The following is a 9,745-nucleotide window of genomic DNA, read 5'->3' on the forward strand; positions in this document are numbered from 1 at the left end:
GTTTAAGCACCGGCACCGTTTCAAAAGTACCGGTTTGGTACTGGTATTGGATAAAACCTAAACGATACCCACCCCTAGTTACAAGGATATCTTTAAATCTAATTGAGTATTGTATTTGTGACATATGAGCACACTGAGAAGAAACATAAACAATAAAGACAATAAAACACACCTTCCAGCAAAGAGGAATGGGATGAAACAACTTCTTTGGTATACAAGGATTTGTGGACTTTTTTTCATTTAAGAATAAGTTTATAAATTAATATCATGACGGAAATAAGTGTCTTTAGTCACAACTCCTAGTTTTATATATATATTTTTTATTATTTTTTATCGCTAACAGTATGCAACGACCACCCGATTGTGTGCTGTCTTACTCTGGATGGTGTAAGATGAATATGATACAGGTTATTCTAAACACTGAAACATCAACATCAGTGTTGGAGGACCTTATGAAGGTAAAATCTCATGCTCCACTGAGGAACAAGAACACAGAAAGGATGCAGATTACCTGATGTACAGATGATTAACGTAAATATCAGTACACAGAAGTAAATCAGTCTGTCTGTACCTGTGATTTGGACAAATGGAACTTTCATGAGGCGAAAGCTTATTTATGTGAATTTTTGTATGTATTGCCCTCTCAAAGACTTATATTTGAACTGACAAAAAAAAAAACAGATAATGAACATGATTTTTTTTATTTCTTAAGAGTATAAATGTTGACCTGCTCAAACAAAGCGCTTCAGCTAAAAATATATTTATAACTGGGATAACAGTATCCGTATTATGATTCAGGTAATATAGTCCAAAAAAAAGAGAAAGAAAATAAATTATCTGAATAACAATATTACTTATAATAACAATAATTATAATAAACAGTGTCAAATTAGAATTCATAAACTTTTTCTGTTTGCTTGTTTCTTTTGTGAAAATTCCCATAAAATCGTCCATGAGAAAAAAATCCAGCATATATTCTTTTAAAGTTGCGAAGGGGATCTCTCTTTCTGGGGCACCCCCCTTTGGTCGCACATATTTACAATATTCACAGTAACTACGAACCTGTTCCGCACACGTTAAACTGCACTCAGGCCGTCAGCGGGAGCGCAGGTTTGAGGTGCAATGACATTTTTGTGTTTACATGTCTGTGCCTGACTGAGAGGAAGCAGATTCGTTTTCCATCAAAATTGGTACCTATAGATAAGGAGTAAAAGGTCCTTGACCCTCATCGCACATCTTTTCTCCGACCCACCACTGGCATCATCAGTCGAGATGAAGACACACAAACCGGGTGCCTGTAACACTGTACACACAGTCCTCTAGTTTAGACCCTCATCCCACTTCATGTAACCATCTCAGATTCTTGTAGGCAACTCTACACCACCTCACCCTCTCACCCCATTGCCGTTACCATGTTGGAGTGGTGTGGGTGGCTGAATGACGGGTGTATCGGGGTGGGCGTAGGCAGCATGTGTCCAGTGTGGCTAAAAGGTGGCAAGTGGCCCATGGTCATGTGACCGAGAGAGGCGGCGCTGAAGTGAGCGCTCTTGTCATGCAGGCTTTTTGAAAACTCCTCGTAGCTGTCGCTGGGCCGCTTGCTCTTTTTGGACTTGTTGGACATTTTGCGGTTGCGTGTCTGTATTCCTTCCTTCTTCATGGTCAGAGGCCGGTTCACCTGCACAGAGAAAGTTTGGTGAAGAGGTGAATAACGAGGTTAAAGTTTGGTGCTGGAGCTCACACCTAGAAGTATTAAATGTTTGTGAAAATAGCAAAATATATTTCAAAAGTCAACTATGCATTAATCCATTCCTTCTTGCTTGTCCTGTCTGTAGCCGTTGGTTCCCACTGCAGTGTAAACCTTGTAAAGCTAGTTTTGTATTTACTGGACTATAATTTTTCATCAAAATATAAATCAATATATGTCAAATCAAAGAGGACTAAATTGTCCAGCTGTTGGGGACAGTTTTCAGCTGCTAATTAATACACAATGCACTCCAGGGACTGGTCACAGCAACAGCATCATTAATCATGCATGGTGGATTAAATACAATAAACTGTAATACACATGTTTGGCATCAAGAAGCAGCACCACTCAGTGCAATTCATTAACTACAAGTTATAAACACTGTCAGTGTTTATTAGCACAAATAATTAATTATTTGTTGTTTTTAAAAGAGAAATATGCACATCCACGACCACAGAGTCCTTTTTTTTTATACCTTGAGCTTTAATGCTATTCATATGCAGGCTGGGCTTGTGGCAGTCCCACTACATAACAGTCCCACCATTGTGACTCTCAAGGGGATTACGCCTACCATGGAAACAATAAAGCACAAAGAAAGAAAACACCAACGAATGCAACAGTGTCTGAGAGTAAAACAACCCTTTGTCTCTCTCTCCCCCTTTCCTCTCTGTCCTCTCCCTCTCTTTTCTGCCTCTCCTATCACTCAGCAATCAGGGTAAACTGCCCGCTCACTTCCCGTCTACTGGACCCCAAACTGGGGATCGAGGATAAAAACTTACATTGTGCAGTTTATAGTAGAGGCCGCAGGCGTTGCACACCGGGTCCCCATTCGCATTACGCCTCCAGAGTGTGGTGGTGGTCGTCTGACAGTTAGCACAACAGGTGCCTGCTCGTCTGGCTGCAGACTGGAAGAATAAATATCAAGCTCTGATTAGAGCACAGGAAAATAAGGCATGTATGCAGAAATCTAGAATAGGCTTAACTTTCTAATCCAGTGATTTATACTGTTTTGTGACATTAAGGTTGCAACTGTTGACTCACAAAATTTGTTTTTATTGGACCAAAAGAAATAATAATAATAATCAAATTGTGGAGAATGCTCATGTTGTGTTTCCATGAGCATGTGTGACATTTTCAAATGCTTTGTTTTCAACCAACAGTCCAGTGACATTTAATGATGACATTCGCTAACATGGAAGAATAAGAAAAACACAAGCTGGCAGTGTTAAAATCAGTGGATCTTTGTGACCTTTACTAATAAAATTATGATTGATCACTAATTGTTATTATAAAAACAAATGTATTGGTGACGAATAGTGGCAGCTCTATTTAACTGATGTTAGCTAGCTCCTCAGTGTATTCACAGTTGATATAAAATGTATTATTATGATGTCATGTGGGAAATAGATTTTGATAGAGTATTGTGGTAACATCAGTGACTTCAAATTATATTTATGCCCCGTTTAAAAAAATAAATTAATTAAAAAGCCTAATGAATCTGGGGTCATACGTCACACCTGATTGCGTCATGCTTTTAGGTGAATCCTTTTTTCACTGAACACCATCATGACTCTAAATGTTCCAGTAATTGGTACTTCACTAAAAATTAAGTGTGACGTCGACGCGTCGTTCAAGCATTTTTCCAGCTTTTTTCTTTTTCTTTTTTTTCTGTGAACAGAGTGAAAGTAAGCGTACCCGGCGTGCACTGTGGCACACATCAACAGTTAAGCTTTGCCCCTTCTCCTTTTGTTTAATTTTTTTTTAATGAAATGAATTTGCTTTCCTTTCTGTGTTGTGGACGGAAAACCTGACCACTAGAAAGTGAGGTCTAAGCTTGCTAGCTAGTTAGGAGGCCGCAGGAGGAAGCTGGCACTGGCCCGCCGCTTTATCTGGACCGGTCAGATATCCGGATAGGAAACAACTGGAAGGCTTCTGAATACAAGACGCATTCGGAGCTCTGCGAGCCCGGGCCGACGTATACGGAAAGCATGCGTGATATATGATCGTATATGCATTTATTCTGCACTTAATGGCGTCGGGATTTTTTTTCAAATATTATTATTTTTAGATAAAGCAGAGAATGAATCCTCTGCTATTATCTATCTCTGCTGAAAGGATTTAATTCGGGAAGTGACAGCCTTCAGCGCGCGTCAGCCCGTCTGATCAATGCAGGTTTTTCTCTGGCCGATTCACGTTTATATTTACAGGATTATTAAGACAAGACCTTCTCTTGTTTTGTGCTTGGTCTAAATTATTAGCCTTTCCTCATTTTCTTTACCATCTTTCCTTCGGTGCCAAGGTGTTTTGCGATGTTTGTATTTCGTCGTCCCTCCCGTAGCCGGTGGGATTCAAATATTACTTCTACAGAACGCTATTCTCATTAGAACAAATTACACTTTGACATGTTTAACTATATCAGTTCCCTCGGGGGCTCCTAATGTATTGATCCGCTGTGCCTTTGGTCCGAGCTTTTTAAAGCGCTCTCCACAAATCCTGGTGTAAAGTGTGGTGGCCCACACAGCTACACAGCTGCCTCCTACTGCAGCTGACAAACTGTAAACACAGCAGGTGAGCAGCTGCAGGTGGCTCCACGAATGCATTTCAGGTACAAAGATATAATTATTTATTTATTATTATTTCATTTTAATACTCTGCAGCCAAAAGCTGACGCTGAAAAAAATACAAAAGCTGGAAAGTAGCATTCTTGTTGCTTCTTTCCTTAAAATTAGATTTCACCATAACTGTGACTTATCTTGTGTTAACTGTGTTAAACAATTGCTAGATGAATTCACAGTAATCAGTGGGATGGGTGTGACATAAAGTTGGAGCTGAACGCTGACCTACTTCCCTGTGAAGCAGTTCATAATAGGAAATATATGTTGCTGATGATTCAGTTCTTTATTGTCCCTTTAAAACAATTTGTCTGACAAACAGCTTTGTTTTGCTTTGTTTACTTACACACATACACACACACACACACGCACACACACACACACACACACACACACACACACATAATCTTTACTAAATCCCAGTCACCATACAAATTGTCAAAATATCAGCACAGCATATAGCAGCATTATGACCCATACAGTGTCAGCGAGGCTCCGAGTTGTTTTGATGGATAGTAATGATGGCCCTGCTATCGATGACAGTATCAGAAGTAGCTGTAATAATGATAACAAAACAATTCAGAGAGACCCACTCTGCGAACAGTCTGAGCTAAAGGAGCAAGAGGTGAGTGAGAAACACAATTCCTGGAAACTGATTGGGAAAATATAACTTTCCTGGAATTGTACCTCATTCCCCTCACCCTTCACCTTACACTCTTTTATTTACTACCCTCCACAATGCATACACACAAACACACACACACATGCATGCATAGCCATTCAATTCCATATAAAGAGAGCAATGGACTCACCAGCCTGCGTTTAGGCTTGATCAGTGGTCTGTTCTGGCCATTCATCTTGTGGTACAGCCCACAGGCGTTGCACAGGTAGTGTCCAGTGCTGTCACGTCTCCACAGAGGTGTAGAGGTAGCTCCACAGTTTACACACTCGCGGCCCTCTGAAGGAGAACACACATGGACATTTGTAAAAACGGCCACCTAATTTAGAGCTTAGCCTGCGGGCTGTATTTATTCTTGGTGTTGATGTGTGCAAGTGTGCCCGGACATGTTTCATTTAGGTGGCAAGGTTGATGTGGCAGCTCTCCCAGCAGTTGTAATTCACACTGACAAACAACTTATTTTAAGATCATTAAAGGTAAAATAATCTGCTTTTGTATCAAGTGATGCTTTATTTAGACAACAAAATAATGTCTAAATGTGTTATACTAGACAATAAAGTGACTCTTTCAGAATTTACACTATCAGATGCACAAAGGAGCCAAAAGCTGACTTTATTGTTCATCTCTGCTTCATCCTCAATTTCCAAGGCTTCAACATCAAGTCTTATTTTTCTTCTAAAATAAGTCTTGACATAAAACACCTGTAACGCTACATTAAATACATTTAAATATTTTCAAGTACTTAAAAAATGCCATATAATTATGTTGTTGTCAAAGAAATACACTTGTAGCCAGTTAGGATTTCATACGTCATAAGAATAATAATTAATAAAAAGATAGTTTGGGTTTCCCTGGACTTTATCTCTGGTAACAAGTTGGTCAAACACAATCAGGCTTGAAGCTGATCTGTTATCAAATAACAATCAGGACAATGTATTAATGTCTTATGTAACAGAGAAGCGACTCTTAGCCTAAATACTGAGGTTTTTGGCTCCGTGCGCCTGCGGATCATCCTTTCACACCTCTGGGCTGGATCCAGTTCACTGTTCGCGCGGCCAGCTCAGGCAATTACAAAGTCACGCTCAACAAAAGAGATTTATCAAAGTGGCTCTGTGCTGGAGATCTGTGGAGTGTATGCTCCGGTCTGTAACATCATTCACTCCGAGAAAACGCTGATAAAAAAAAAAGTATTTAGTAGTTGTTTTTCTACTTGTGTTTCCCAAATGTGAAAAATTAATGAGGCAATCAGCACAGCGTGCACATAACAACTGACTGGCTGTGTTTAGTGTAAATTGCGGAGGAACTCAGTGGAGAATTAGGACGTAATTCATAAATACATGCTACTCTAAATATTTAAAATTATTTTTATTTAATTTTATTTAATAGCAGCTATTGTGTTGGTGGTGATACTAACTGTGGCATTCAAAAACTACTCTAGGTTTAATAAACAGTTGGCTTGTATGTTTTTTTTACTGACTGGCCATAATTACCGAGAGTAAAAATCAGTTTATTATTATTAACAAATTGCGTGAATTTAAAGGAGGTTAAAAATCGCCAAAGCCAAGCGAGTTACGCAAACCAAGATTTCTGCTTCCTAAGTAAAAAAGCCCAAACAGCAGGGCGCCACAGATCGTTTTAAAAACGCATACATTGCTTTGCTTTGTGATTTCACATGAGTTAAACATTCTTTAGGTTTAGTTTAGGCTGGTAAAAAAAAATAAACTGAACCGCTTAAACAGAAGTCCTGCAATAAGATCGTCACATAAACCATAGACAAATTTTACATACAGGTTCTGGCTGTGTAATTTCACATTTACTTTGTTTTATGTGTGTATTTAAATGTGTGTGAGCTGGACTCACCGGTGCAGGACCGTGTCTTGCCTTTGTTCTTGGTAGTGAAGCTGGATGAGCCCAGCAGGCTGCCCGGGTGGAACAGGCTGCTGCCGTACTCGTGGGCCGCTGGGAAAGAGTAGGGAGCGTACGTCGGTATGGGGTGGTGGGTGGTGGGGGTCTGGGCGTTCATGGAGGCCAGGCTGCTTCTCAGCGGACTGGAGCCCTCCATCTTCATGCCCTCTGGCAGAGACACTTGGTATTTGATAGATTCCTTCTCGTCGATTCTGGTAGTGGACGACGGAGACGCAGCCCCTGGATCCGGCGACACGTCTTTGGGTGGCGTAGGGGGGAAAGTGTACAGATGAGTGCCGGAGTGGGACGGCGGCGTTAAAGAGGATGCTGAGACCGTGTTTGAACTGCTGCTGCACGGGTAAACGGCGGAGAGAGCGCCGGGGGACGCAGAGCCAGGGTGGTGCAGGCTGGGCTTACTGAAGGGGCTCACGGCCCAGGCGTTGTGGTGGTGAGCCGAGAGGGCAGGTTTTCCTCCGTCCAGCCACGAAATCCCCGGGCTGTGAAGGAGATGAGGCCGACAGACCTGAGTCCCCGTCAGACGAGCTGTGAAGCAGAAGCAAACTTGTTATTGTGGAGCCGATTCCGACTGTGGCGGCTGCAGGTTTAGAAATAGCAAAGACTTGTTGATACACAGGCCTGATTTAAACATGTTAATAAAGTAGCATAATATCTTTGTAACAGAAATGACAACAGTATGAACTATGCGTGCGTAAAAGCAGGTTAGGACTGCACTGCAAAAAATCTAATCTAATAAAATAAATAAAAACAAATAAACCATCCAGACTGTGAAATGCAGAAGCACAAGCATTTGGGTCAATGTAAAATGCCCCAGTTTATAAGACTCATAAGCCTGCGATGTATTTATAGGCAACATAAAATAGAAAATAAATTAACAGACGTTTTCACAACAACCTGCAGGTAAATTTCAGGTTAACTACTGCCTTTTTAATGCCGTGACAAACATCAACTCAGCGCACATGTAGAAATGTGTTTTCTCTTGTTTCTGATAGACTCCCGATAAGCCAGCTGTTCCTGAGTTTCTGTGTTTATTCGTTGAAGTTGCACGCCTGCGTTAACTCCATCTTACCGTGCGCCTGGCTGTAGGACACTCTGGCCCTGGCAGGGTTGGGGTAGTATGGGTTTCCTTGTGAGTCCAGGTGATTAAAGAAAACATCCACCTCATCCGGAGGCAGGAGCTGCGCCGTGGGCTCCATGTAGTTGTGCCCCAGGCCGGGATGGTGAGAGTCTGGGTGTTGTCCGTTCAGCACGGCGTGGGGATGCACCCAGCGGGGCTGATCGGCCGCCACGTCCATCTCTGTGACTCTCTGTAGCGCGTTCACAAAGTCAAACGATATCCAGGTAGGAAAGGGACAGAATACCCCTGAAATATCTCTCCTTCACGAGGTTTTCACTCTCGTCCACTCACAGCACAGAACTGGAGCTTTGGTTTTCGTCCCTCCCTAACTCAGCTCCTCTCCTCTCCTGAACATTCAGTCGAGTTTGACACTGGAAACCTGCAACAAGTAAACATCACAGGTTAATATTTAAAACGCAGAGGTATTGTGCAGGCTTGTAGGCATCGGTGCACTAAATGCAGATCGTATGGATGAATCCGGTGCACTAATGATGCAGCGGTAGCAAAAAACTAAAACAAAAACACACACAAAAAACAAAAACAAAACACACATCATTCTTTATACCCATCCACAGGCTGATATTCTGCTGTGCGACAATAAGGTAAACATATCTTACCTTTGACAATATTTTATCTACAGTATCCGGTCGGGTGATTCCTCTTTAGAAAACGGCTGTCTGTCCGCGTAACCTGCTGCAGGTCCTCTACAGTTTACGATTGTGTTTGTCAGAGTAAACTCTGTCCACTGGGACTTAAAGCAACACGTATAACTGTGGCTGACAGCGCGGGGCCTGGCTTGTTAAGCTCATAGGCGGAGTCTCCAATAAAGCTTGGACCCAGCCAATTGAAAACTACCTCCGCAAAACCTCAGAGGCAGCGCCTGCGCCCAGAAAATCACTGAGACATTTCTGTAATATTCCTGCAGACATTGTCTGGCTGCTTGAGGCCAGGCGTGTGCAACTTTTATTGAATTTTAGGTCACGCGCTCTTTAAAATTCGCCAAAAATACATTTTTGAAATGTTTAGTGCATTTAGAATCACTGTGAAATATAAAGCTCCCCCAAGTCTACATGCATTTCAGCTAATGCATTGGCTAAGAGATCAGCTTCAACAAATCAGTATCTTGTTCGAGTGTGTCAGTCTGTTGCCGCATCTTATTTTGCAGTCGGTTTATTACATGAGACAGCTCCATAAACAGCGAGCTCGTTGCTGTTTAATGTGGTGGGCTGATCATTTTCTTTAATGTATACATTAATGTTCCGATGAAGAAGGCATACTGACAGCGTCAATAATGTTTATTAATCACCTTTTTATGTAGCCAGTTATAAAATGAAGGAGTCAGTATTGCATGTCATTTTATTTGTGGTTCCACGTTATTATTATTATTATTATTATTATTATTTTAAATATGTTTAATGGTTTGTTTTGCTGTGTGTGAGGCTGAAAGCTCTCTCTCTCTCCCTCTCGCGCGCTCTCTCTCTCCCTCCTCGCTGCTTGATTGACAGACAATAATTGGAGAGGGAGCGCGTGCAGCCCCGGCCGGCAAACGCTGCCGCCTGCTTGACGCCGTCTCCTGACGTCAGTGCATCTTAGTGAAGAAAAAACAGATTCAGCAGGACATGAACTTTTTCCAAGACTGAGGGACCAGCAGAGAGAGAGATTTATCGGAC

General features: G+C 41.7%; 1 protein-coding gene across 1 annotated transcript; it reads right to left on the reverse strand.

The window, feature by feature from the left end:
• Positions 1-340: 340 nt before the first annotated feature.
• Positions 341-8,827, reverse strand: gata2b (GATA binding protein 2b). The gene is made up of 6 exons (XM_006806672.3): positions 8,693-8,827; positions 8,028-8,454; positions 6,896-7,483; positions 5,169-5,314; positions 2,524-2,649; positions 341-1,675 (listed from the first exon to the last, which is right to left on the reverse strand). The coding sequence occupies exons 2-6, from the start codon at positions 8,251-8,253 to the stop codon at positions 1,394-1,396; spliced, it is 1,368 nt and encodes a 455-aa protein (XP_006806735.1). The 5' UTR covers positions 8,254-8,454; positions 8,693-8,827; the 3' UTR covers positions 341-1,393.
• Between the last annotated feature and the right edge of the window lie 918 nt (positions 8,828-9,745).

The sequence above is a fragment of the Neolamprologus brichardi genome, chromosome 5 (genome assembly GCF_056152115.1).
Source record: "Neolamprologus brichardi isolate AB-2024 chromosome 5, ASM5615211v1, whole genome shotgun sequence".
NCBI lineage: Eukaryota > Metazoa > Chordata > Actinopteri > Cichliformes > Cichlidae > Neolamprologus > Neolamprologus brichardi.

What these genes read in the sequence shown, in the direction of transcription:
- gata2b (XM_006806672.3), bottom strand. Translation starts at nt 8,253, where the DNA reads ATGGACGTGGCGGCCGATCAGCCCCGCTGGGTGCATCCCCACGCCGTG. An exon ending in GTCCTACAGCCAGGCGCACG is followed by an intron (nt 7,484 to 8,027) that starts GTAAGATGGAGT and finishes TCTGCTTCACAG; the next exon opens with CTCGTCTGACGGGGACTCAG. An exon ending in TCAAGCCTAAACGCAGGCTG is followed by an intron (nt 2,650 to 5,168) that starts GTGAGTCCATTG and finishes TTATTCTTCCAG; the next exon opens with TCTGCAGCCAGACGAGCAGG.